The 27,428-nt window shown below is 57.6% G+C and overlaps 1 protein-coding gene across 4 annotated transcripts in view; it reads right to left on the reverse strand.

Moving 5' to 3' along the window:
• The window catches only part of Unc5a (unc-5 netrin receptor A), a 58,431-nt gene that overhangs the window by 1,259 nt on the left and 29,744 nt on the right, over positions 1 to 27,428 (reverse strand). The window contains exons 2-15 of one of the 4 annotated variants that reach the window (XM_028863735.1): positions 13,184 to 13,405; positions 9,039 to 9,182; positions 8,703 to 8,806; positions 8,360 to 8,540; positions 7,591 to 7,758; positions 6,848 to 7,012; positions 5,331 to 5,519; positions 4,924 to 5,226; positions 2,306 to 2,393; positions 1,852 to 2,020; positions 1,412 to 1,645; positions 1,139 to 1,288; positions 895 to 1,059; positions 119 to 297 (exon numbers count right to left, since the gene is read on the reverse strand). In XM_028863735.1, coding sequence (XP_028719568.1) covers positions 119 to 297; positions 895 to 1,059; positions 1,139 to 1,288; positions 1,412 to 1,645; positions 1,852 to 2,020; positions 2,306 to 2,393; positions 4,924 to 5,226; positions 5,331 to 5,519; positions 6,848 to 7,012; positions 7,591 to 7,758; positions 8,360 to 8,540; positions 8,703 to 8,806; positions 9,039 to 9,182; positions 13,184 to 13,405 — 2,461 coding nt within the window. Of the gene's footprint in view, positions 1 to 118; positions 298 to 894; positions 1,060 to 1,138; positions 1,289 to 1,411; positions 1,646 to 1,851; positions 2,021 to 2,305; positions 2,394 to 4,923; positions 5,227 to 5,330; positions 5,520 to 6,847; positions 7,013 to 7,590; positions 7,759 to 8,359; positions 8,541 to 8,702; positions 8,807 to 9,038; positions 9,186 to 13,183; positions 13,406 to 27,428 lie in introns of all 4 variants that reach the window. The other 3 variants (XM_028863734.2, XM_028863737.1, XM_028863736.2) reach the window with 3 other exon arrangements.

The following is a 27,428-nucleotide window of genomic DNA, read 5'->3' on the forward strand; positions in this document are numbered from 1 at the left end:
GTCCCCAATCTAACCAAGGGTAGGCATCCCCTCCAATGCACCAACCACCCTGGCCACTAGTGGCTGTGGCACAGACCCGGTAAGCCCCCACCAGTCCCCTCTGCCTATCTCCACCCACCTGTCCAGGTGAAGTTTCTGGGCTAGAGTCCGCCAGTCGGCACCCCGGCTGCAGGGTGGGTCCAGGCTGGTAATGATCTTTTGCCGAATGAGGAAGGGGATCTTGAAGGCACTGGGGCCCACCAGGGCTGGGACCCCCCCTTCACTCTCCAGAGCCAGCAGTTCAGCAAACCTCGTGTCCTGGGTTGTGGGAGGTATGCAACAGGTGCCAGTTAGAACTCTGCCCACGGCTGCCAGGGCTGCGGGAGTTCCCAGACCACCCCAGACAGCGGGGAGAGCAGGGGCACCGGGCACCCTCTCCCCTATGCGCCAGGGCCTACTCTTTGGGTCTCAGAGACGTAGCCACAGGGCCAGAGTCACAGTCAGTGTTAGTCACACACACACACACACACACACACACACACACACACACACACACACACACACACACTTCTGCTCAGCTGGCCGTGCACACTCATCGCTCTTATCTCCTCACATGCTTCCACTCGGGTCCTGCTGCCATCCTGCTCTTACTTACCCTTTAGGGCCCAGGACAAAGTCCCTCTTTGGGGAAGCCCCCCAGGGCCTCAGGCCGTCTCTGCCTCTGCCTCCGCCTCCTCCTCCTCCTCAGCCTGTTTGATTCCCCTCCCCAGATCTCACTGGCACCTCTGTCCCCAGCAACTTGGAAGAAGCTAGAAGGAGCCGAGTGGGTAGGGCTGGTGGCGGGTTGGCAGCCGGGCCCAGAGATGGGGTGTTTCTGGGGCGGTTGGAGGTGGAGCGCCTCACTCTCCTGCCCACCTTAGTGATGTTAAAGTTGATGCTGAAGCTCTGCCCATCACCTTCCACCTGCCACACCCACACCTTGCAGGCCAGGTCGGTGGTGCTGGCGCTGATGCGCTCCAAGGTGAAGGTGCAGTGCAGATGCTGCCGGCTGCCGTTCCAGATGTGATAAAAAGGGATCTCCTGCGGAGAGGGACAGGGAGGTGGCATCCAGGGTGCCCGGCACCAGACTGTGGCGCTCTGGCCATGGCGTGGGCCTCACCTGGTAGCTGACCAGGAGTTTGCTCTTCCACAGGGAGCTGGGCACGTCGTGGATGGACAGGCGCAGGTTGTGGTAACTGTCTTTGAAGTGCAGGACACGAGGCTCCTGGATCAGCTGTCCACCCAGCTGCTTCTCCAGCTGCACCACCTCCTGTGGTGCCCGGATGGTCAGCAAGGCCCACGGGCGGGAGCGACCCTCCCCGCTGCCCCCAGACAAGGGCGTCTGTATGCCTAGGGCGGGGTGGTCAGCCCGCAGGGCTGCGTGCGGAAATACCTTGAGTGCATCGTGGGTGTCATGCAGGCAGTACACACGGATGTTGTACTCGAGGGAGGTGCAGGCCACGGGCGCGAACAGCAGGAGCTTGAGACGCTTGGTGGCAGCCACACTGAGGGCCTCTCCCACCAGGGCAAAGCGACCTAGCTGCTCAGTGAAGACGTAGCAGGCACCGGCCTCCAGCTGGCAGTAGTAGAGGTGGGAGGGTGACTCCTCCCCAAGGTGTAGCACATCCTGTGGGCGGGGCCTAGTGGGTCAGTTCCTAGCCAGCTGGCAGGCCTCAGAGCCACCAGGCCACCCTCAGCCCTCACAAGTGGCCAAAGCCGGGGAGACCCAGGACCACACAGCTGCTAAAGGCCAAGGCCGGAGGCACGCACGGGAGGCCATGCTCACTCAGCCAGGGTTCGGGTGGGGTGGCCTCAGACACCGTTCCCGCTTACCTCCCAGCTGCCCTCGCAGGACTGCTTTTTGAGGTGCAGGCTCCAGCTGTCAGGACTGGGTTCCCCGCAGTGGTCCATGGCCAGGATGACCGGCCGGGTGAGCAGGACTCCTGGAGGCCCGCAGCTAACGATGGGACTCAGCAGGGTCTGAGAGCCAGCTAGGGGCAACCTCAAGTGGGGAAATACGGGTGGGGAGGGAAAGGCGTCAGTGGCCGGTCCTAGACTGTGGGGTTGGGCACCCGAGGGGCAGGAGCTGCAAAGCAGGGTGAGCTTAAGTGTGCCCCATCCCTGTCCTCAGGCCAGGTGAGAACAGGTACAGCAGTGCTGGGCACCTGTGCAGGGTGTGTGTGTGTGTGTGTGTGTGTGTGTGTGTGTGTGTGTGTGTGTTCCAGTGATTCAGTGCAGCAGATGGGTGCCCTCCCAAACCCTACCACAGCAAGGCCCAGGCCCACACCTCACGTCTTCTGGCTTGTGCAGTGTGAGGTAGATCTCGTAGATCTTTCCTCGGGGGATGGCATCTGGGGGAATGAGGAGGCTGATTCCTGTAACAGCAAAGGATATGGCTTGTTGTTATAGATACCCCGTGAACTAGCCAGCCCCATGACTTTCCCCTGTAGCCAGCCTCATCTGGGGACAGAGGTGCCTCAAGGACCGCCATACTGTCCCACTGCCCACATAGGCACGACTCCGAGTCAGGAAGACTCGAAGAATGTCTGAGGTAAAACAGCTTGGAAAACGCATAACTCAGCCAGAAGAGGCCACGTACACTGTTTCTACCTCCCCTGTTAGCCAAATGACATTATTTGGGAGCAGGGCATTTTCTGCTTCAAACCTTCCCCATCTTCCAGGCCGCCACGCAAGGCCCTTCCTTCCCTGTCATTCCAGTCTTTTCTACATTCAGTGGTTCCTCGGCAGGGGTCCTTCCTCCTCTACTATCCTGTCCCCTCGAAGAACAGCCCTCCATGGCCAGCATCGACGGCCCAGAGGTCCTCCCATTCCACGATGTGTCCTGACCCAGAAGCTTTCAGCAGCAGTGCCAGTGTGTGTGTGTGTGTGTGTGTGTGTGTGTGTGTGTGTGTGTGTGTGTGTGTGTGTAGTTTTGGGTGGATCCAGCAAGGACAGAGCTGAGGAATTAGAGAGAGCAGAGTGAGGCCCTGCTCCGAGGACAGGAAGCCCCACACGAGGAACCTCTCAGCTCATACAGGAAAAGGGGAGACATTCTGTGACTTCATCCTTAGAGCAGACAGATGTAGCTCCAGGGTCCAATGCTATCTAAGGACCTTATAGCCTGCAAAGATACAGTGACGGCCCCATGGTTATCCGGCCTACTGACATCCGAGTTGTGGGTTGTGAGTGCACTCGGGGATGTCCGCCTATCTGTGTCCATCACGAGTGGTCTGTGACTGTCACAGAGCTGACGCCCAGGAGGGACTCTGTTGACCAGGTGCTGCAGCTACCACTTCCCTCACTAGCCTGTGCTGCTTCCAGAGCCTGGTGCTGCTAGTGTTGGTGACGATCTCGTACAGCCTGGTGTGAATGCACACACACTCGCATGCCCGGCGCCCAGAAAACTGAGAGGAGAAAAGGGTGCTGGCTCCCAGTCCAGCAAGGAGAGAGCCAAGCAAATGTCAGTAAGGTACGCAGGGGAGAACGGGCAGTTCCCACACTGCCAGGGGCCATGAGTACCCACCATCCGCCTGCCGTTCTGCTGGAGCTGACAGGTACTGTCTCACCTCGATGCCCCTGAGGATTTATCAGACCCTGTCCTGGGGGTGCGAGGCACAGACAGCAGTGGCAGAGGAGGTGCTAGGAAAGGAGGGTGGATCCTATGAGCAGGGGCAGATGGTGTGCTCGGGTGCCAAGGCTCTGGAGTGGCTGTCATATGCAGAAGGGCACATAGAGGGGGAGAGCACACTAGCCAGCAGGGGTGGGTCACATCAGCCTCGTCACGTGGGCTTTGTCGGGAGCAATGGGAACCCAGAAGGAGTTAAGTCGGGAGAGATGCAATCAACTCTGGATTCATCCAGTCAATGTTTGGGGGCTGGGGATGAGAGAAGGGGTATGACAGTCTGGGCGTGGTAAAGTATCAGGGCAAGATGGGGAGGGGAGGGGGAGGGGGAGGAGGGGGAGGAGGGGGAGGAGGGGAGAAGGGGGAGAAGGGGGAGGGGGAGGAGGCAGAGCTGTTGGGAAGGGCGAGCACATGAGCGCTGTGTGACTACAGTGGGTTGGTGGTGAGGGTGAAGAGAAAGAGCAGGGACCAAGGTGACCCCAGCCAGTTTCTAGCTCAGGCGCAGACTGTGCTAGCTGTGAGCTCGGGAAAGCCCGAGAGGAGGTAGCTGTGGGAGACGGTGGGAGACGATTCTGTTTTAGTCACAAAGACTCTGAGGTGCTGTGAGACATCCAGATGGAGCTGCCCAAGAGGCAGCTGAGTGTCGAGTTCTAGGGCCTGGGAGAACTGGGGGCTGGATGGAGGAGTAGGTGGATCACTTGGAGAGAAGTGGCACAGAGAGGAACTCTGAGGAGTGCCTACATTGGAGCAGCCGGAGATGGGCAAGATTAGGGGGACATGGGGTCACCTAAAGAGAGGGAACAGAGAATTTCAGAGTGGGATGGTGAGCCTTATTAGTGGTTGCAGCGATTTCTTCAAAGATGGCCCAAGGGGTCTCAGGGACCCTGTCTGAGGTGCTTCTGTGGAGTGGCGGGTGGGACCCAGGATGCAGTGAGGGCTCTCAGCGGAGCTCTGCTCTCTTGTCATTTGTGAGTCTCTGGGGTCTGGTGTTTGCCCTACTCCTGAGCCCGGGGCCTAACGCAGAGCCCAGCACATGTAAAGCTGACTATCTGATAGATGAACAGACAACACTTTCGTGTCCACAGGCAGCAAGGAGACCCTTATCCACGGCTTCACTGAAGCTCCTCCAACGGAATTCTTTCCTAAACCACATCCTTTCCTGCTGGCCAGACACACGCAGCCACTCCAGAGGCCGGTGCACTCAGGAGGAACATCTGGGCTGTTTTGGCCTTCTCTGGGAAGATGAGACTAGTCTTAGCCCCTCAGGCTCGCTGGGGTCCTACCTGTATTGGGGATCATCAGCCGGCCCCCGAGGAAGTTGAAGGTCCCATAGGCCATGTTGCTGGTGCCGCGGGGCAGGGAGCGAAAGTAGTTTTGGGTGGAGAGGCGGGAGACGAAGTCCTCAGCCTCAGAGGTGGGTGAGCTGTGGTGCAGCGTGTGGCGGCCACCACCCAGTGGGCTGAGCAGGTGACCATTCGAGAGCTGGAACTTGGGGCTGGGCCCATCCTGCCGGGGACACAGACTGCCTTGGTAGGTAGTGGTGGTGGTGCTGAGGTCTGGCTGGATGGTGAGCAGATGGGGATTGTCTGTGGGATAAAGACAGACTCAGCTGGTGACTCAGAGGGATTCCTCCTTAACAGCCCCAGCCTTGAGGACTCAGGCTAGACGGCAGGGGGAGGGGCCCCCTCACCTGCTTTGTTGGGCTTGATGCTGACAGGCTGGAAGCCTGAGGTGAGGATGGAGGAGTCGGCCACGTCTGAGTCCAGCCCTTCCTTCTTGCGGCAGTAAATGAGGATGAGAACAAGCAGCAGCAAGATGAGGCACACAGCCACAGCAACAAGGCCTATGTAGAGGGCCACGTCCTCGGGGCCCGAAGCAGCTGCAAGAGAAAGCATGGCCTTGGGAACAGCTGCAGGGCTGGTGAGGAGAGGCCCGCAGCCTACACCCCAGGAGACTAAGGGCTCAGCACTCCCTGGGCAGCGACCCTGAGGCCAGGAGCATGGTATTGGCGTGGGTGCATTCTAGCCCTATGCCTGTCACCTCCTTGTCTGGGACTGAATGAGTCCTTGCAGGCATAAGACTTGGCCTGAGGTGGTAACCTCAGGAGAGTGGAGGAGAGGAGGAGCTACTTCCCTGGGCTGAGAGGTCTCCGCTTGGCCGCTAGGCTGGGGGTCAGGGTGGCAGGGGCAAGGTGTACTCCTGGGATACCCAAAGTACGGCGCTGTGGTTTACACACGCCTGCCTAAGGATTCACGTATTACAGCCTTGGTCCCCAGTGTGGTACTGCGGGAGGCAGTGGGGTCTTTTAAGAGGTGAGGCCCTGTGGGAGGGTATTACGTCCTTGTAGGTGCTGACCTGACCCCAGTCCATGGGTGTGTGTGTGTGTGTGTGTGTGTGTGTGTGTGTGTGTGTCCATCTCTCTGTCTGTCTGTCTGTCTGTCTGTCTCTTTCTCCCTGACCTGTGATCTCTCTCTTGTATGCAATACTGACATGGTACCATCTGCCACTAAGTAATGTGGCTTGGGTCGGGGGTTACATTTGCCGGAGCCAGCATCATGCTCTTTGGAACCTGAGCCTCTAAAACTAATAAACCTCTTTTGCTATTTCATTATAGTAGTGGACAACAGACAAATACATGGGTGATCAGCTTCCCATGTGTTTCCAGGTCAGTTCGGGCCCTTATGTATACCACCAGCCCTGGAACTGGGGTCGGGTGGGGGGACCAGCCACTTGGAGGAAGTTCTATTGATTTTTCAGAGTTTTGCATAATGGAAGAAATGTCCATCAGAAAGGAATTGACACAGATAATTAGGTTTTTAATTGAAAGAATAGGGGAGGGTGTAGTCTAGAGAAAAAAATCCAACAGAGATCTTTAATTGTTAGTTATGGCCTTGTAATTAACAGGCCTCACAAGCCCAGCATCCCCACAGGACTTACGTGTGCTCCTGGGGGATGGGATAATTTTCAAGGCTGTGGGAGAGCAGATGGGAGTGCATGAGTCAAGGTTCACATCTGTGCGTGTCTCGGGAGGAAGGTGGTGAGAATGTATGAGCACACAGATGGGTGTTGACATGATGGGGACCCCAGGATCCCAAGCCTTGGACAGACACAGACTATGGCAAGGTGGCTGCCTTGACCACCACCCCTAGGGCTGGACAGGACCAACTCTGGCAAACTCAAGTGGACCCTGGGGCCAAAAAGACTCACTGTGCAGGCAGAGGTCACTGGTACAGTTGCGGGTGTCCAGGTCAGCGCCCCGGCACTCCTCACCTCCGTTGCGGGGTGCTGGGTCAGAGCATTCACGGCTCCGCCAGCGGGTGCAGTCGAGTCCACAGGCTGACCACTTGCTCCATGAACTCCAGCTCCCATCCACTGGACAAGAGAGGCACAGGCAGGAAGCAAACATTCCAATCAGCTTAGGAGGCCGGCCTGGGCGGCCTGCCTGGGCGGCCCCGCTCGTCATCTGGACCAGGCAGGACAAGCTGGCCTGGACTTGGGCACAATGCCAGGGTCAAGCTCTCCAATCTGTAGGACCTTGGGCTCTCCAGCTAGCCTTGATGACACATGCTAATGACCGGGAGGCGCGATGATGCCAGGGGCTGCTTGGCTCTCCCCACCCAGGGAGGCTGTCCTGGTCCTGAGGTGGTAAGGGCTCTCAGTCACATGACTGCCCTTCTGGTCCCAGGCACAGGTGGATGTGCAGCCCCAGGCTGAGGCTAGATCCTGTCCTCAGACTGCATCTTAGACCCTAAATTGAGCCCAGGCCTGGACACAGACTGAGCCCTGACTCTGACCACACTGCACCCTGATCCCCACCTCAGACTGAGCCTGGCCCTGCATGGCAGGCGGGTGGGATGGAGCCATGGGGGGACAGGCTGGTGGGTGCGATGGAGCCAGGCCACGGAGATGGCGTGGTGAGGAACGATGCAGGAGGCGGTGGCCGCTGGTACCTGGGCACAGAGTGGCGCAGGCTGTTTTCTGGACATTCTGCCCCTCACAGAAGGCGCCCCCGTTGAGAGGTGCCGGGTTGGTGCAGCTCCGGCTCCGTTTCTGCCAGCCGCGCCCACAGCTGGCGCTGCAGACGGACCACTCAGTCCACGTCGACCACCCACCGTTCACTGGCCGGATAGAGAAGGACTGGGGTCAGGGAGCGGGGGAATCCTCAGACATGCTGGTCCAAGGGATGGGGCAGGAGGGCAAAGGGCCTGTGAGCTGGGAGTGAGTGGGCTGTGCTGGGGGAATACTGAGGAGGGCCAGGCCTAGGCTGCTGGACCTCAAGACCTGGCAGCACCTTCAGATACTCTGCCCTCTTGGCAAGTGTCGGGGCAGCCAGGCTAAACTGGAGCTCACAGGGCACCTCCAGCTGGAACCCAGCATCTCAAAGGGCTGATCCTGTACGATCTCCCTCTGCCTGCTCTTGGGGGTCCCATATTATGTGGCTCTACTTCCCGTTCTGGGGCCTGAGAAGCACAAGGATGACCTGTTATGTTCCTCTGAGCCTCATCTTGTCTCTTCATCTCTTGCACTGTGCCCCACTCACAAGCGGCCAACACCGGTCCCATCCCTTTGCCCAGACATACCTCTGGCCTCTTTCCTAGTCAGGACACTGTCTGGTCAGCCTGGCCCTTGCTCCATGCCTTTCCATCCTACAAGCCACACATCACTTCCCCGACGGTACCTCAGTACCTCCTCCTATGACCGGGGAGCCCCAGGACCCACCATAAACAATGACGGCCGCCGAGGCGCTGCGGCGACGGGCTACGATGTTCTTGGCCACGCAGGTGTAGTTGGCGGTGTCGGCCAGGCGGGCCTGCCGGACCACGAGGCTGTGTTCCCGGGTGATGTACACATTGGGGTCGAGGGAAGGGTCCACAAGGTCCTCGTTCCGGAGCCACTCCACCTAGGGGGAGAAGCCACGCCACTCCATGGCTGGCCCGTGCTGGCCTGACCGGGGCACAGAGTGGCCACTGGGGAGGTGGCGGCCAGGAGCCTGAGCTTTAGGTGGGATGAGAGGTCTGGGAGCCCTGTGCCCCTGCAGAGCGGGTCCGGCAGCCCCACTCACCTCAGCCGGGGGGATGCCTTCCGGGGGGCGACAGGGCAGCACAATGCCCTGCTCCAGAGACACTTCCTTGGCCAGTGGCTCCTGCTCAAAGTTCTTGCGCAAATCTGGAGGAAGAAAACCGTGTCCTTAAGCGTCTGGCTTAGTCTGACTGGCTCTTGGCCCTTGGTCCTGCAAGAATCGTGACACGCGACCGAAGTGCCAAGTGCACCGGGGAGCACAGGGAGGATTTACGCCCCCCACCCGGCACGGTAAGGCTGTGACCTCCAGGAAGCCTGCCCCTCTCCAGGGGATCCTTCTAGTGGCCACCCGTACAGCACAGGCCTGGCCCGTACTCACAGGCAATCCGGATGTAGGCCTTCTGACTCTTGGTGGTACCCGAGGAGCTCCACGCCACACACTGGCACCAGTACTCCTCCAGTCCGAACACTTTTTCCACCTGCTGCCTTGATACATTGATACGGACCTCCATGGTGGGCAGCCCTGCTGGGTTCAAGGGTTACACTGAGTCCCTGTCCTGGACAGTTGACGCCCTGCACCACCCACAGCCGCCTGTGGACACTGTGAGCCCCCCTCAGCCTGGAGGGAACTGGACTAAGAGGGACGCTGACACGTCTCCTGGACACGAGGAGTATGGCTTCTAGGACGTCTATGCCTTCCACTCTGTCATCTGAGGCCTGTCTCAAGTGAGTCACGGATAGAAAATCTCCAAAGTGGTTACTCATGGAGCTTTGGTCAGCAGCAGGGTTTGGCCTCCAGGAGCCCCAGAGAGGAAGGGTGCAGCAGACAGGCTGAGCTCTTTGTGGGTAGACAGGGTAGGGAAGTCTGCTAAGCTCCCCGGAGGGCTAGCAGGTAGATCTGACAGGTGATAATGTAACAGCTATTATCATTACAGCTGCCAGGCAGGAAGGAAACAGACTCCTGGGACTCGGGGTTTCCCACACGCCAGGGTGGCATCTCACTCTTGCCTTCCCTTCCCTGGAACTGTTCCTACTCTGTGCTCCGTGGGGGTGCCCCAAGCACCAGGGTGGTCTGACTCCAGCGTGGTCAGGGTTCTACAGTCAGCTGGGGTGGCCTAAGTGTGCCCATCCATCCCCCAGGGGGGTTAAGTACAAGAGGGGGGGGTCAGCAAGTGGGGGCCAGCGGGGCTGGTGGCCGGAGGAGTCTGGGTGCACTGGGAGAAGCCCTTCTCCCATCCCAGTCAGATCCCCGCCTTCTGCAGCAGCCAGAACCAGACAGTAGGGTGCTTGGGGGAGGGGCCCCGGTCCCTCTGACAACTCAGAATGGGGGATGCTGGTCTGGCTCCATGCCACCTCCCACCCATAGTCTGCAGCCAAAACCACTGTCCCAGGAGTGAGAAAAGACTGTTTGTTTCCAATTTCTCCTCCTCCTGACCCCAATTTCCCTTGGGTCACTGGCTTATCAGAAAGAGAGAGAGAGGCCGGCAGCCAATGTGTTTCCATTGTTAACAGAGAAATTCAATTAGGGTTGCATTGCAGGAGCAGTGAGCCCAGCTGAGCCAGCCGGCCTGGGAGACTGCTTTCCTTCTTCATTTCTCTAACATGTCTCCCTGACCCCCTTCCCAGACCCCCCTCACGGAGTCTCCCAGCTGTAGCACTGGGGCCCAGATGTGTCTGTCACCCGTCCCATCCTCTGGCCAGTTCGTACAGGTGTCCGTGTCTACAGTCGCCTCTGGCTGCGATGATTACTAGGCAACTTATCTCTGTTCTGGACACTTTCTCCTGACAGTCCTACTCTCTCGGGTGTGGGGTTGGGTGGGGCTAGGAACCAAGGTGCCCTTCACAGGGCCTGGGTGCAGGGGAAGTGCCCTAGGCATCAGCCACCTGTCAAGCACTCATAAACTTGGGGTCTCCTAGACAGAGTCATGGGTGGAGCAGGGTCACTTTTCCCTTCTTCCTGTGTCAGGGTCAGGGATGGACGACCTCCAGAACATTCTGGCCTGGGGTACTGAGTGTCCTCTGGGTGGACAGGCCATTGATGGGTCCCAAGCCCCATTCTTCACCACCCCGGGGCAGCTCAGCTTGGGAACCACAGCACTACACTGGAGTACTTGGTTTTCTGTCCTTCTGTCCTGTCCTTCCCACTCTTCCTTCTGCCGCCGTGAAGCAGGAGGGGGAGCAGGGGCACTTCCATCCACAATGACCTAGCTCCAGGCCACACCTCTGCAGAGGGAGCTGTGAGCGCCACAAGCTCTGAGGGCTGGGAGCAGGGGGACACCAGACCCTGCCCGGCCTTCCAGCAGGTCCTTCAGGAGCCTGGGAATGGATTCTAAGTGGGGCAGTATCAGCCCGACTAGGAAATATGAGAAGGTGCCAGCCTTGGAGAAGAAGGGGGACCCTGGGGTGGCTGGACTAGGGGTGGTGTACGTGTGTGAATGCATGTGTGCACATATGGGAACCCACAGTGGAGACTTGCTGAGTGTTTCTGGGAGGTGGAGGCTTATCTGGGCACCCTGAAGTCTAAGTGGGTCCCTTCTATCTGATTTTAATAAGCACCAAGTTTAACAATGAATAATTAGAGTCCGTACCAGAGGCCAGTGCTTGCTTTTACAGACTCCAGGCTTCCCCTGGCCTTCTGGATGGGAAGTGAAGGTAAATGGAGGGCCTTTGTCTCTTGTGAGAGCCCCTTTGCCACCCTAGCCCTTACACTGGAGTGAGCAGGGCTCAGGTCTGCGTGGAACGCAATCCCCTGCCACACCTGTCTGCCTAGACTGGCTCAGAGTCTTGGGTATGTGCCCTGGCGAGACGCTTTTGCCACAGCCTCTGTGTGGAGTTAGGCAAGCCTTTCTCCTGGCCTTGCAGCACTCTGGTTCATAGCCGAGAGACGATTAACTCGGTGAACTTGATGCACTGGTCATTGGAGGCCCCAGGCTTGAAGTTCAAGCAGAAGAGGGACCTGGTGGTTATGTGGGATACGTCCCCATGATTCCGCTTCTCTGCTCATATGGAAGGACAGCACAGGTGCCAATGGGGGTACAGGGTGGGCACTGCCAGTGTGTGCTGCCAAGTGCAAGGTGCTCAGTCAGAAAGGGCCTGGGTCCCAGGCAGACTATGCACCTGAGACCCGTGACGGCATGCTGTTCCAGGTAAGGAGGGGTGGACAGGTCTCCCACCCTACCCCTTTGGACAGGGAAACGCCCTCCTTCTGAGTACTTCTAAACTTGGACGCTACCCCTCCTCATGAACTCCTTCCCAGGAGCCACTACCCATGCCTGCCTCCCTGCAGCACATCTGGGCCACATCTGGGCCACATCTGGGTCACTTTCTGGGCCCTCTTTAGCATCTGAATGGATCCCAGTACTGCTTGTCTGCCTGGATGGCACTGTGGCTCTCCCTCACTCTGGCGGCCAGCACGTCCCAAATGGGCTGTCTTCTGGGGTGTGTGCTGTATCAGTCTGGCTGAGGTCGTGGTGGAAAGAGGTGCAGGCCTAGACCAGAAGGCTCTATGCGTGTTAGTGGCTGTCAGTGGGAGTTATGTTGGTGTTAGTACGGCTGCCTCTGTGGCTCTGCTTTTGGGGAGTTCTAGACGCCTCAGGGCTCTCTGTGCATGCCCCCTTCCCCACCTGTTGCCTGAGACCTGGCAAGGCAATGGGGAGAGTTGGTGTCCTACGGGAGGGGAGGGACTTCTGGGTTTTGCCTGCTGCTCTTAGGACCCCTCGGCCCATCTGAGCCGAGTCTTCTTGGGTCTGCGTCTCTTGTCGGCCTCCATACCAGCCTGCATGTCACCCATAGCTCTGGTCACATCACTCTGTAGTCTGAAGTCCCACAGGTCAGTGGCATTCCTCAGTCCCCCATGTGCAATACTCATGCACCTTCATTCAGCTTCACTGCTGAGCCGTGACCAGCATGCCTGGCCTCTGTTTGGGCTACGTCCCTGGTCAGGGGTATTTTCTCCCTCTTCTCTCTCTGGCCATTTCCTAGTCCTCCATCATCTAGTCTCCCCTGAGGAACATGTCTGTGGGCCCCGAGGCAGCCTCGACGCTGCTCTCCTCTTACTAAGAAGCCACCCCACCGTCTGCCTCTCTTGGGGGACTGTGTCTTCATCAGAGGGAATGTGAAATGATGCAAACATGCTTGAGCAGACGGCAGAAGCATGCTTGAGCAGACGGCAGAAAACAACCAGAGAATGCGTTCTTACCCCGTGGCACCTGCTCACTTCCACCCCGGGTCCTTGCAGGTGCCTCTGGACAGGCTGCCTGGATTTTGTGCATTGCTGGCAGACACTGGGGCATTTCAGTGGATGAGTGTGTGTGAGGGCCTTCCCGAGTACTTCCCAAGCGAGAAGACCTCTGTCTACCCACGGGGTGCCACGGGTGGGCGTTCTGCCTTCCCTGGTGACACAGAGGGAACCGGCAGGAGGCGGCTGCAGGTCCCCGCTGCTTGCAGGAGCTCACGGGACCCTCAGGCCAGCTGTGACTCTTCTCCCTCAGCTGCCTCCTCCCAGTGACCCCATCTAGGACTCACCACTGCTGCCGTCAGTGCTGCGCTCGATCACGTGATCCACCTGGCGTACCCACTCCCCATTGCACTTGAAGAAGATCTGGGTGGCGGGCACAGCCTTGCACACCAGCAGCACGGGCTTGTTCTTGACGATGTACACGTCCTCGGGCTCCACCAGGAAGTGGGGAAGTAGGTCTGGGCCGGCACCAGGCACTGGACTGGCCACTGTGGCACTCTGCTGGGCACCTGCAGGAGGAGGAAAGGAGGGGTAAGCCAGGTCTTCCTGAGACTGGCGAAGGCCGCTGACACAGCAAAAGCCCAGTTTGGGATGGGACCAAGGAATAACAGGTGCAGGCTGAGCCACTGGACATCCCTTCTGAGTCTGTGTCTTCATCTGCAAGTTAGCATAAGAAAGGACCGTGACCTTCTGACTAGGGTGGCATGGTGCGGGTGAGGCAGGTGTCGGCACTCAGGAGGCTTTGACATAAAACAGCGAAGACAACCCCATGCTCTACTAGGAGACGTTCTGGGATTTGGCCTAGCAGACTCTTGTCCCAGGCACTGACGTGGAGGACCAGGCACTTCAGACAGGTGACGCTAAAGTACAGGGGAATGGAGAGAGGCAGGGGACTGTACCCAGGATGTAACTTTGAGGGGCAACAAGGGGGTGCTGGGTGGAGTTACAGTCTGGAGGCCTCGGGAGGGGTAAAGCGGGGAAAGGGCTGGTGAGGCATGATGGGTAGACATGTCAGGGTGGACGCCAGCAGTCTTCCTGGAAGTTCCAGGACCTGGGCCACTTCCATCCATTCAAGGAGACCTGAATATGGGTTTCCTTCTAATTTTAACTCAAACCTACCACCATCCACAAGTCATTTGTTACTAATTACACGGGTAATTGGCTCCGAGGCATTGGTGGAGGTAAAATCCCCAGAGCACTCTGATATGTCTGTCTACCAGCAGGACACCCGGGGGGAGGGATGCTCCTCACCAAAGGGCCCCCAGCTGGCCTGGCCAACCCTCAAAGCTGCAGCAATTTCCCACCAACACACAAGTTAACAGGGGCCTCTAGGCACAGAAGTGGGGGAACTCCCTAAGCAGTGATTTCTGCTCCCTGGTCCTGGAGACCTCGGGGAGGTAGGGAAATCACCGACGTTGCCTCTGTGAGATGGGGTCACTCCAGTGGCTCACGGGGATTCTGGAGTACCTCATGAGGTTGGTTGCTCTGAACTGCCTCCTCAGAAAGGTAGAGGCTGCCAGTGGCGGTCCTCTGGGCCGCCCCCAGATCCCATTCCTCATTTTCACACGTCTTTCCCCCTCCCGGGCCCCTCCGCTGCCAGCCTGCGCCTTCCTCCTGCGGCTGTTTCCCCAGCCACCTCCCTGCACGGTCCCGCAACTCTGCAATAAAGGCCGAGCACACAGGCCGTCAGTGAAAACGGAGTCGCCCTTCCCAGACCACCCCCGGCCGGGTCTGTGTTACGTTCAGGAATGTGGAAGATTAGGACAGATGGGGAGAATCCAGACCTTTCACTGCCAGACGTGAGGCCTCAGCAGAAGTCCCTTCCCCTAGAACCCCAGCTCTGACCCTAAGCTCAGGAAGTGCTCAGGGGGACCACCCTGTGACCCACTCACTCTGTGTGTGTGTGGGAGGGGGGTGCTGAGGGTTGAGCCTAGGGCATGGAGCTTGCAAAGCACGCGCTCCACTGCTGAGCTCCACCCACAGCCTTCAAGCTCAGGGAACGCTTGAAGTCTGAGTCCGGCTCACTGGCACACCTTAGGGCTCATTCAGACCGCTGAGCCTGGAGAGTGGACAGGGAAGCGGGGGGGGGGGGGGGGGGGGGGTTTAAGGAGGCAGTTCTGGAGTGTGGGTGTAAGATGAGTGCTGGTGGGCATGCCAGACTCTCAAGACACGAGCCTGGCCAAGCCACAGCTGCTCAGCAGTCCCCGGGACTGCACACACGAACGGCCGAGCGAGTCCCAAGGCAGGGCCCTGGAAGGAGCCGCCGCAGTTCTCCAGGGCAGGTCTGGGTCTGCTTCTGCCTCCCCTTAGCTGGCAGAGGCTCAGGTCATGGCCGGCGCCCGTCTCTTGGCTCAGAGCTGGATGGGCACGGGTCCCCTGGGGGTGTGAGAGCACGGAGTGGGTGCTCAGGCCTCCCGCTTCTCTATCGATCAGCGCAGCAAGCCTTACTCACGTCAGCCGCCCGCTGAACCCAGCACAATCCCTCATGTCTGCATTTAACTGCTAATGAAAAATAAATGTACTGTGACCAATAAGGGACATAGCTCACTTCTCCAGGGCCTCCGTCACGCCACTCTGGTGTGGCCTCCCTCCCACTTCTGGGGTGAGGGTATTTATCAGGAGGCCCCAGGGGTACCTTCCAGGCTGTGGCCCTGTCCTCTATCAAGGACACTTATGGGTGAGTGGTAAATCTGGGCCATTTCCTCTGGGGACAACAGGTGCTGTCTGGGTGGTCAGAGCTGGCTTCTCTCTTGCTCCCCCTGTGGTGGGCATCTGCACGCTGATGCTCCCATGTTCTGAGAGTTCTCTCACCTGAACTACGCTGGCTGCGGGTAGCATGGCCAGTCTTAGCCCCCTCCCGGCCATGGTGTGGCCGCCACACTGAACACTTCTATATGAACCCTGCCATCAAGGATGGGACCCAGCAGTGCACACTCAGACCCAAGTGACCTAGGACGCTGGTATGAAGCACTTGAGTTCTCTAGTTGGCCCAGACCCCCCACTCCCCACTGCCTCAGCTGGGCCTGCTGCTTCTACTTCCACCGTTGGCCTGCTTGACGGGGGTGTTTCAGGATGGGGCCAAGGCCTTGGCCGGCACCCTGAACACTCCATTCTGCCATCTGCCGCCCTCCCATTCGGTTGCAGAAAGGTCTCCTTTTACAGTACCCACCTCCCAAGCCCATCTCAACCTGACAACCACACATCTGCACTTGGGGTGCCCTCACTGCCCTGGCCGCTCTCACCAGAGGAGACACAGGTGGGTGGTCAAGACTTCTGTCCCCCGAGCCAACAGCCCAGTTCTGGTCCCTGCTGTCTGTCTCAAAGCGACTTAGTACAGGTGCTCACAGTGCAGCCTGGGAGGGATGCCTGCTGCTGTCACCCTAGGACTGCTGAGGGCCAAACACACGGAGACTGTCAGGGCACGCTGTGACTGCAGGTGGCTCCTGGAGCTGCATGGGAGTGGGCAAGTGCAGGCTCACCGCCACATCTGGGGAGTGGGCAAGTGCAGGGCTCACCGCCACATCTGGGGAGTGGGCAAGTGCAGGGCTCACCGCCACATCTGGGGAGTGGGCAAGTGCAGGGCTCACCGCCACATCTGGGGAGTGGGCAAGTGCAGGCTCACCGCCACATCTGGGGAGTGGGCAAGTGCAGGTTCACCGCCACATCTGGAAGCCCACTCAGCCTAGTTCCCCAGAGGTTTCTCCCACTGTGCCCACCTGGGCTTTCCCACCCACAGGGTGAGGCCCAGCAGCTTTCTTGGGCTGCTCTGAGGCTGTGTTGGGCTGCGGTCACCAGGGACTGCAGACTAGGTATGCAGATGGCGTGGCCCTGAAGTAAGGAGTAGCCCCTGCCTCTCTCAGGAGGGCTTGGCTGCTCATGTGTCAGAAGCTGGCACTCCTGCCCACGCTGCCCCCAGTAAAACAGGAGCCACACTGTTGCTGTCCCCTCCCCCCATGCCTTCTTGGGGATGAGGGGTGAGCATGTGTGTCTACATGCATGTGCAAGTGTGTGTGCATCAAGACGCAGGCCAGAGGGTGGTAGTTACAAGCAGAAAGAAAACTAGATGAACTCTCAGGGTCAGTGGCAGAAAGAGACAGAGAGTCCTGGGTAAGGGACCTTGTTACCTCTTCTGTGACCTGAAATGTACACTTTCATTTGGCACACGCAAATTGAGTGCCTGCTGCATGCCAGAGAGCACTCTGGGCCTGGGCCACTGCAGAAGCAGGCGAGCAGCCCTCTCCCAGAGGCTTGGGGAACAACCCAGTTCAAGCACTGCTCACACTACAGGAGTGGGGGAGAACAGGGAAGTGACACCAGGAAAGATGGGTGACAGGGACCCAGAAGGAAGCAGGTTCGGGGGGGACTTTTAAGCAGTACCCCAAATGCCATGGCCAGGCTAAAGAGCGCTTAGGCTTAAAAGGGGAATAGTGAGCTCACAGGAAGTAGATGGGCTTGTTTGAGACCAGCATGGCCCGAGCAGGACTGGAGATGTGTGTGGTGGGGAGCACCTCAGAGTTTAGGAGGAAACAGAGGCCTTCAGGACCCAGAAGGAACTTGGGGTTTCACTGCTCAGTTTGTGGGAAGACTTCCCAGGCCAGGGCATTACTTTGTGGGAGGGTCTTGGAGGGGGGTGGGCACGGAAAAATGGACAGCAGGTACCTGACCCATTCTGTCCACCTGGGAAGTGCCAGCAAGGGAGCCTGCTCCTCTGAGGTCTCAGGTCCACACTGCCACTGTGATTAGTTTAACTTTCAGCTTTCCACAGTGTAGAGGCTCCCGGGAGAGAGTCTCAATGAGGGGTCATCTAGATAAGGCCGTCTGTGGGGGGATCGTCTAGACTACTCACTAACAGACATGGGAGGATGCAGCTCGCTGTGGGCAACACCATTCCCACGGCGGGGCATCCTGGACTGTATGAGCGCACAGAAGCCAGCTGAGCAGGAGCATGCATTCATGCATTCTTCTCTGCTCTTGACTGCATGTGACGTGATCAGCTGTTTCAAACTCCCGCCGCCTTGATTTGCCCACAATAATGGACCGTAACCTGGAATTGTGAGCTAAAAGGATCTCCTCTCCCCCAAGTTGCTTTTTGTCTTGATATTTTTTTATCACAGCAGAAATGAAATCAGGACAGTCACCCACCTGAGCATCTATCCCATCCCATGAGCCCCCTTCCAGGATACAGGCTACACGCAGGATAGTGGTGGGTTTGATTGCATGCTGCCTCTCTTCAGACCATGACTCCTGTGGGCAGGAGCCCAGGTCTGGCTTGGATGGCAGTAGAATGTTTGTTGAATGACTGAATGACCTCAATTCTCCCTAAAAATGAAAAGCTATGCCCTTCCTTCTTGGTCTATGAGAAGACCCAGAGATGGGGCAGAGAAGCCCGCCAGCATGTGCAGGTGCACACAGGGCCCCTCACTGCAGGATGCCCAGCTCCTCTCAAGTACATTGGACATGTCTCTGTGTGAAGCTGAGCCCCATGACTTTCCTCACAGCTGTGGGGAAGATGAGAGCTTCCTGTGTATCTCAGAGGCCCAGGGTGGGTGTGAACATGCTTTCAAATGTTTTATTTTTAAAAGCACCACGAAAATATGAGGTGTGATTAATCAAGCTATTAATGAAGTTGCATTTACTGAGTAAGGCCTCACCCCAGCCCGCGGGGTAGGAGGGGTGGGGTAGGAGGGTGGGGGCAGGATGTCACCTGGCTTCCCACAGCTGCAGCCAGGAGCAAGCTTTTTCTCCGGCACAGCAGCCGGCACCCTGCTCCTTCCCCCTGCCACCCGCTCCCACTCCTTCTGTCCTCCCGGGTGGGGTGAACACAGCCAGGGACAGGATGGCCAGCTGCTTTTCTGCCCCTGAAAAACACAGGCTGGGGAGGGACTGTGTTCCAGCCTCCCTGTCCCCCAGCCTACCCGCTGTGCTCCCCTGCTGTGAGCTGGGCAGGGTGGGGGCAGCGTTCCAGAGGCTTATCTGTAGATGGTGGCTCTTTGAAGGTCCCTCTGGCCTGGGTGTCCCAGCTCCCCAGGCAGTATGGATACCCGGGCAGGCAGAGAGAAATGCTTCAGGAAAATGTTGCCTTTGGTCTAGGGCTTGAGCTTCCCCTCCGGCCTCACCCTGGGGACTCCCTCTACATCAGGTGGCATCTTGACAACTTGAAATCCCTCAAGAGCTTTTGCACATCCTGTTCCAGGCTCTGCTCCCCCCACCCCTGTCCAGCATTCTGGCTGACAGCACCTGTTTTTCTTCCAAGAAAGCCAATACTGAGCAGGCCACACGCTGACCCTACCCTGGCTGCTCCTCTAACCACCTGCCTGGCTAATGGTCCTGCAGATCCTCCTTTGTGAAGATGGGAGCCCAAGACCTGGGCTGGGATGAGGGGACAGATTCAGAGCTCTGTGCCTCAGACAGCAGAGGGCCAGCCCTGTCTGTCAGAGCAAGGCCAAACACAAGGTGAGGTCTGAACTAGCGGACTGGAAATGGCAGATAGCCAGAAAGGGGACAGGTGGAATTCCACCAGGCCAGAGTTACAGGTAGGGTTGAGTTCCTGGCCATAGGGGCCAGTCCTTTCCTTAGCTGAAGCCACCTGGAGTCAGGACCTTTGCCTCACGGATCTATGCCCACATCTCCTGCTGGCTTCTGCTCCACCTGTAATGCCTGCTCAAATTTCCTTCCACCAAGCTTTCCTGACCCCAGACAGCGCTGGCCACACTCCTCTGAGCCCCCAGACAACAATCATATTGCCAGTTTTGAGTGTGTCGATGCCTCGCGAACAGTGGCTGGTGTTTTTAACCTCCTGCCTCTCTCCAGAGCCAGACCAATGTCTGACACATAGCGAGTGCCCAGAGAGTGTTTGGTGAATGAATGTTGACCTCATTGCTTGGAAAGAGACCAGGGTCCAGAAATGACGGGCAGGGAGCAGACAGCACAAACTTCTAAGAGCTACTCTGTTCTTTCTAACCAATCAACAAATCAAGCAGTTCACTGGGAAGAGAAATAGCTTCCTCAAAAAACAGAACTAAGCCCCGAGGAGGCAAAGACCCTCCTCTAGGAAGAGCAGTCTCCAGGCCATGAGCCATTGGGCATGGTGGAGATCATCAGCGGGGTACAGGAGCCTGGGGTGGTCTTCAGACACGCAGGGCTGGGATTCCTCAGGGCTTAAGACAGCTCCGGGAATTATTTCAATTAGTATTATTTTTTTAAATTCTGTAATGGGAAGCTTGACTACAAAGACCTAATATACAAGGGTACGTACATTCTGGGAGAGGGAGGGGAGGAAGGAGGGGAGAGAGAGGAAGCACAAGCCGAAATGCCGGAGATGGAGGTAGCAAGTCCCCTGCCCCCTGCAGACTGCAGGTCTTGGGGCACAAGGAGAGCTGTGGGGTTCCAGGTAGCAACTCAGAGCTGTGAACTTGTCTGAAAGTGAAGACGAGGTTCCACGGGCCCAGAAATACACCCCAGGAACCTTCGCAATCCCTAGAAATCTAGCAACCCTTCGCACTGCCCCCCAACTGCTTCACACAGCCTGGCTGCAGACCCCACCCCACCTAGAAAGAGCCACATGACCCCATCTGTGAAAGGACACACAGTGGTGACCCCCTAGGAGGAGGCAGGGCCAGAGCAGCGGCCTCTTGGCCATCTGTCTCTCCAGGCATGGCTCCCATCCGCACAGGGCTCCCTGGGGACAGGTCAACATCCAGGCTGTAGTGACAATGCTGGTCTCTTCCACCTGGGATCAGGCATGAAGAAGTGACAGGAGGACACAGCCCTCACAGTGTCTCAGAAGGTATGGCTGCTCCCGACCTGCTCTCAGACACATGTGTGCACACACTCTGGTTGCCATGGTAATATGCGCATGAAAGTGTCACAGAAGCAGAAGCCACCTTCCCAAGATTGGAGGAAAGTCACCCTCTTTCCCAGTGGGCTCCAGGGACTTGGACACAAGGACAGCCACAAGTATCGTGAAGACAAGCAGGCAGACAGAACTGCCAAAGAGGAGTGTGGCATGATGGACGAGCTCCAAGGATGGTCCTGAGGGGGGTGTGTGGCTAGACACCCTGCCCTGGCTGCTGCAGACCGGGCATGTTATCTAGCAGCTGTACTGCGCTCCCAACTGCCTCCTGCCGCCGCACAGACGAGAAATGAACGCGAGACCAGCCACACACGCCGCAAGTAGCGGATAAGTAGTCACGCGATGGGCATTTCCTCAGCCTGGCTCTGCCGTAACAACCACCTCCCCCTCCGCCCCTGCTTCTTAAGCCCACCACACTTACCCTACCACCAGACCTTCGCATGTGCCCCGTCTAGCTGTATAACTCACTGCCGCTCTTCCCACGGCGCCCCCTCTCAGATCCTCAGCCTTAGCTCTAGTGTCCACCTCCTCTGGGAGCCCCGACGGCTGCACACTGTTCAGGTGACCACTACTAGCCTAACTGTTTCCCAGTCTACTCTTCAGGCGCCTGCCACAGCCTGGGGTCCCCTGCTCTTTCTCCAACAGAGGCACGCCAGCAGCATCCGCCCAGCTCTCATGCAGGGCCTGGCAAGGGGTACGGTGTGGTCTGTTTAGCTGTGCCAACCAACTCAGGTGCCCCGACTCTATCCAGCACCCACCCTTTGAGTGACGTGGCTGCCGTCACTAGGAACTCTCAAGTCAGCCAGCAAAGGGGACTTGAAAGCTCTGGGGGAGCTGTGATGGGGGGCAGGCTCTTGGGTCCTACTCAGGACACCCCTGCCCCTGCCAAGGGGCCTCGCCTCAGGCCTGAGAAATAGTTAATAAAACTGAGGTCTAAATAAGCATTTGATTAACAAACGATAAAATAGCTATTGTGTCCCTGAATTAAGCTGTAATTGTGGTTGATAATTGGCTGGTTAGAATTTAATAAGCTACAATTAAATAGAATGGAATCTGGGGTAATTATGTGGTCACAGAGCCCAGGGGGAAGGGGGGAAGGGGGAAGGAGGAAGGAGACTTTTTCCTGCTCTGACTTTGCCGGTGGCATGTGGCTGTGGGCCCCCTTCTAGTTTGCATGGAGGTGGAGGCGGCATGTGTGCCTGTGTGCAGTGTGTCCCCCTCCACCTGGCACCTGGCACTGGCGGGCCCAGGTCCCTTGTCACTCCTCAGTGCGAGGCGGCACATGAGCCTTGCCAGGGCAGTGGCGGCCTCCGCTGAAGGAGACACAAAGGAACTGTTGGCAGAGTTCCCTGCGGGGCGGGAGGCCAGGAGGGTGCTGGGAACGCCACAGAGGAGGGAGGCCGGCTGGAGAGGAGGGAGGCCTCTTGTCTGTCTAGTGAATAATCAGACTCAGAGAGGGAGAGCACCCATTCAAGGTCACACAGTGAGCAGCCGGGGAGCTGGGGCATTCTGCCTGTGCATTAGAGGCAACTCCACTGGCCTGCAGGCTGGAGGGTGTCCTCCCCGTTGGCACCCAAGCCCTCCCCAGTTTTTGAAAATCTGTGACCTTCACCAGGTAAACTTACTTACGAGCTAGGAAAGGATGTCAGTAGTTCCAAAACTGTGGCCACAGTCTGGTGTGGCCATCCCATGGCAGCCAGGTGTGGCCCCTGGCAAACACACAGGGCTGATGGATGGCCACTGCCTACGTGGCTGTTTATGACCCCATCAGCGTTTTTACAATGTTGCCGGCAGTTAATTTAATTAAAGACCCCATCCTGGATGTGATGGCATTTCATATCTCACGGGCTTAACGGACCTCAGCCGGTGCTGAGCTGCGGTGGCTCTGGGGCTGGGCAGGGGCGGGGACAGGGCTGTGTCTGAAGGCTGCAGACACAGGGTGGGTCACAGTCATCAGCCCTTGGGTCCTGTGAGACACTACAGGATCGTGGCCACCCTGTACTTACACGAAGTCCCCACAGCCACTGCCTTCTCATCTCAACCTCACAAGGATTCCAGGAGGCAAAGACCTACTGTCTCCACTCTACAGCTCAGAGATGAAGAAACTGAGGTCTGGGCCAGTGAAGCGGCCATTCCTACAGCGATTCCTAGCCACTTGCCTGAGGGGGCTCACCAGGGCATGCATGGACAGCCGTCTTGCTGAATACAGTGTGTGGAGCACAGGCAGGCTCAGGTCTTGCCCCAGGGGAGTGGCCTCGTCACCACGGCAGGAAATCCTGGTACAGCCTCCCAGAACCACATCGTCTACCCTCCAGCATCTATGGTCACACTCTCCTCCTGAGCCATACCCACAACCAGCACGATGACCCTGTGACCACAGGTCTCCAGCTAACCAGTGCTCCCGTTCTCAGAGGCTAAATTCTTGACCCCACTCTTAATATAGGAAGCAGTGAGGGAACCCGGACACTATGGGGGGCCCAGTTCCTACCCATGGCTTCTCAGCTGGCTCCCCAGCTCCTGCCACTGAGCACATTCCAAGACAGCCGGGGGGGGGGGGGTCCTGACACAGCCTTGACTTCCCCAGGACCTTCCTGTCAGCTGGGTCACCAGCTCCTAAGGCACCTCAGAGAATCCACTGTTCTAGCTCCAGGTGCCTTCAAGCCTCTCTCCTGCCTACTCTTCCGCTGCTTCCAGGCTGCCCAGTTTACCCCGTCTTCTCCCCCTAACCTCGGATATAACACCAGTGCTGTAACCTCAGAGGGCAGAGGCCGGTCCTCCAGCTCCCATGCCATCTGCTGCAGGCCCAGCCTGTGCAAGTCTCCATCCTGCAGGGCACCCACCCACTCCCAGTGCTTCTCCAGAGTCATGTGACCTCCTGTGGGCCATCCCTCCTGGGCATGTGAGGCTTGTTCTTGGACCTTCCGTGGGCTGTCAGAGGTCAGCTGTGCAGGTGGTGGCCGGCTCCATCTGACTGTGCACCTGGATTGGCTGGTTTTTGCGTGTCAACTTGAAGCAAGCTGGAGTCATCAGAGAGGAAGGAGCCTCAGTTGAGGAAATGTCTCCAGGAGACCCAGCTGTTAAATTTTCTTAATTACTGATCAATGGGGAAGGGCCCTGTCCATGGTGGGTGGTGCTATCCCTGGGCTGGTGGTCCTGGGTTCTGTAAGAAAGCAGGCTAAGCAAGCCATGGGGAGCAAGCCAGTAAGCAGCATCCCTCCAAGGCCTCTGCATCAGCTCCTGCCTCCAGGTTCCTGCCCTGCTTGAGTTCCTGTCCTGACTCTCTTCAGGGATGAACAGTGATGTGGAAGTGTGAGCCGAATAAACCCTTTCCTCCCCAAGTTGCTTTTTGGTCATGGTGATTTGTCCCAGCAGTAGAAACACTCACTAAGACCCTCCAAGGCATACCCATGTCCTTGCCACCTCCTCTCTGCAGTGTCCTGCTCAGGGGCTGGAATTTGGAGGCCAGTGACAGCAGGTCTCGCTCTGCTCTCCCTGGCTGTGTGGCCCTGGGCCAGCCACTTTCATCTGGGATGATCCAGCACTCAGCTGGAGATATAGAGGTAGAGAGTGCTGTGCCCACCCAGGGTCAGCTCAATCCAGCAACTGCCACCACTGAGGCAGGCTGGCCAAGAAGCTGGAAAGCCACACTGTCGTGGAACCCCCCACAGTAAAGCGGTGACAGCTGATTTAAACATTTGAGACATTGTGTTGTCCAAACAAGCTGGCAGGCCAAAGCCCGACTCGACAATGTCTCTCAAGGTCTCTCAACTTTACAAATTAGGGTCACAGCAGGGCAAGGGGGAATCCCCTCCCATACCACTCCACTGCTCAGTCTCCTTCCCCTCGGCCAGCACTCACTCTCTCTGGACCTGCTCCCCCTAGCCTCCAGTGGATGCCCTGAGGCCAGGCAGTGGCTGGCTACTCGGCCATCCACAGGTGCCTGGGGCTTCACTGTGATCAGCTGGTGCCCACCTTTACCTGAGGCCTGAGACACTGTCCTTTCCAGAGGCTGAGGGGCCCTGAGAGCCATGGGATGCTCTCTGTCTGGGAAAGGAAGAGGCAGTGAGCAGCTTACGCTCACTGTGCTTCAGACTGCAACCAAGGAGCAAGCAAAAGGCTGTGCAGATGGGTAGAGGTGGTGGGAGCTGGGGACCCCAGAGAGGAGGCAGGGAGCCCGGGCTTGGCTTCAACCTTCGAGCCGGGAAAAGGGGGTCTGGCCATGGCCATCACACCCCTGACAATACAGTAATGAGCCCTCACCCCATTTTAATTATCTGCTGTCCAAATAATTACCAGCTTGTTTATTTCACTTAACAGCAGCCATACTTTTTTCTCCTAATATTGATTTCTATGTTTTCCTGGTCGGTTCATTATCTTTCCTACCCCGTTAATAGGCTCCTGAGGTCTTGAGTGAAGAACATGGGAAGGAAGCAGAGAGAAGGAGCTCAAGGGAACGTGGAGGAAGGAGAGAAGTGGCCCAGCCCTTCCTGTGCAGCCTGAGGTGAACCACTGCCCTCTCTGGGCCTGGGATTCTAGAACCCTGGCTCTGGCCACACCCTCTCATCTTGATGCAGTTAGGGTGGATTTTTTTCCTGAGACAAGGTTTCTTGGTGTTGCCTTGGCTGTCCTGGAACTCACTCTGTAGACCAGGTTGACCTCAAACTCACGGAGATCCGCCTGCCTCGGCCTCCTGAATGCTGGGACTAAAGGCGTGCGCCGCCGCACCTGGGTGGTATGTTTTAAAATGAAAGAAAGGAGGGAGAAGGGGGTGGCGCAGGCTGATGTGCCCTCCTTGTCAAGAGCTCTAAAGGGACACGCAGAAATGGAGTCAAGGGAAGGAATGGAGAATCTTGGAGAAACGGCGCTAATGCCAAGTGGGGCCCCACGGAGGCTTCGGGGTGGAGGCCAAGCTTCCTCCTGTCCCCCAAGTGTTCCCCCACCCCCAGAAGCCCAGCTCTCTTGGGTCTGGCCCCCATCCCTGGCTTCTGCCTCACTTTGCCTGCCATCACCATGAAAACACAGGCGATGCTATGATGTCACATGGTTTCAGAAGAGCAGCCCATTTCTCTGGTTTGGGGGTGGGGGCAGAGCAGAGGAAGGGAGGGTCAGGTCCTCTTTTGGTGAAGATTTAGAACTTTCTAGAAGAGGTCATGTGCTCTTTAATAAATCACTAATAATTGTATGAATATTTAAATCTTAATACAAACCTGCAATAGGCCCAGTGAGACCCCCCCATGCAGGTATTTATGGCTCTCGGGCTGGAATATATAAAAGTTGGCGTCAGTCTGGTTGAACTGCTGTTTCGCTGCAGCTGAATGGGTAATTGGGAGTGAGAGGCGCTATCCGTGGATATAAATTACCTACAGTAAACTGAGGGCATTCACGGAGAGTTTATTATCAATTATCTCTTGCTTGTTCCCCTTAAAACGAACTTTAAGTATATTAATGAGAAAATTTACAGGTCTTAATGAAATGGGGGAAGTGTGAAGTGGCTGAGCCCCGCCCCCCAGCTCGGCCACCCTGGGACACTCAGCAGCCTGGCACCACTGGGCCAAGCCAACTCCATCTCTTCCACCTGTCTCCCACCCCTCTCCCCAGAGAGAGGCACCAGGATGAGAGGGGTCAGCTTCAGTAACACAAGTGTCTGTTCATCCAGCAATTCCCACCAGGGCCTGCTGTGTGCGGACAACCCGCTGCAGGAGACTGAGGGCAGGAGACCTTCATCTGCCCCCTCAGCACAATGTGGGCACTGCCATTGGAGCGGCACAAATGGAGTGTGGCAGGGGATGGGAGGGCAGAGAGAGAGAGACAGAGAGAGGGAGGGAGAGTGAGAGAGAGAGAGAGAGAGAGAGAGAGAGAGAGAGAGAGAGAGAGCCCTCGAGGGGCCAGCTCTCCTTCCAGGCTTGGAAGCTGCTCCCTGAGGAAGCCAGGGGCAGAACCGTTGTGTATCTGTGTGTCCACCCTGCTCCTCAGCATGTCTGCCCCCGCTGAGATGCACTCCAGACACAAGCAGCCACAGGCTGGCTTGCTTCAAGGTCGGCTTGACCTCCTTCTGGTCCAATTCACCGCCCGGCAGCCTTGGCTCCCTCAGGTCCTCAGCACCGGGATTGCTGACTCTCCCTGCTGCCCTTGGCTTCTCCTGACACCAAATGTGGTGCTGGGCCCTGAGTGGCAGCTTGGAATTGCCATGCAGGGCAAAATCAGGTTTGATCTCTCTCTGGAGCCCACCCACCGGTGGAAGACAGACACTGGCCAGATCGGCAGAGTGGTGAGACTAAGGTCGTTGGCTCAGGGACAGCGCTGGCGGAAGCTGATCTGGGTGCCCTGGGCAGATCCCTGCAGCAGGCATCGCCAGCCTGTGTAAGATGCCACAGCACAAGGCTCAGGGGTCTGTGAGGATGTCCTTCAAGGTCAAAACACCACTCATTGGCGGCTCCGCCCCCCGCCCCCCATCCTGTGTCTGGGTCCTCCTGAGGTGCTTCTGCCCACCACTGAGTCACTGTCTCCACCTGCCGAAGGCGCGCCGGGCCTGACTGCTCTCTGAGGTGCCTCGCTCCCTGCTGGCCCCTCTCTTTGCTCTTCAACAACAATGGGGTTCACAAGGGCCCCAGAGCAGGACACTTCTCCTCAACCACCCAGGAGTGGGGCTGTGTGATCTGTTTCTCGTGCATGCGCAAAAG

The sequence above is a fragment of the Peromyscus leucopus genome, chromosome 5 (genome assembly GCF_004664715.2).
Source record: "Peromyscus leucopus breed LL Stock chromosome 5, UCI_PerLeu_2.1, whole genome shotgun sequence".
Lineage (NCBI taxonomy): Eukaryota > Metazoa > Chordata > Mammalia > Rodentia > Cricetidae > Peromyscus > Peromyscus leucopus.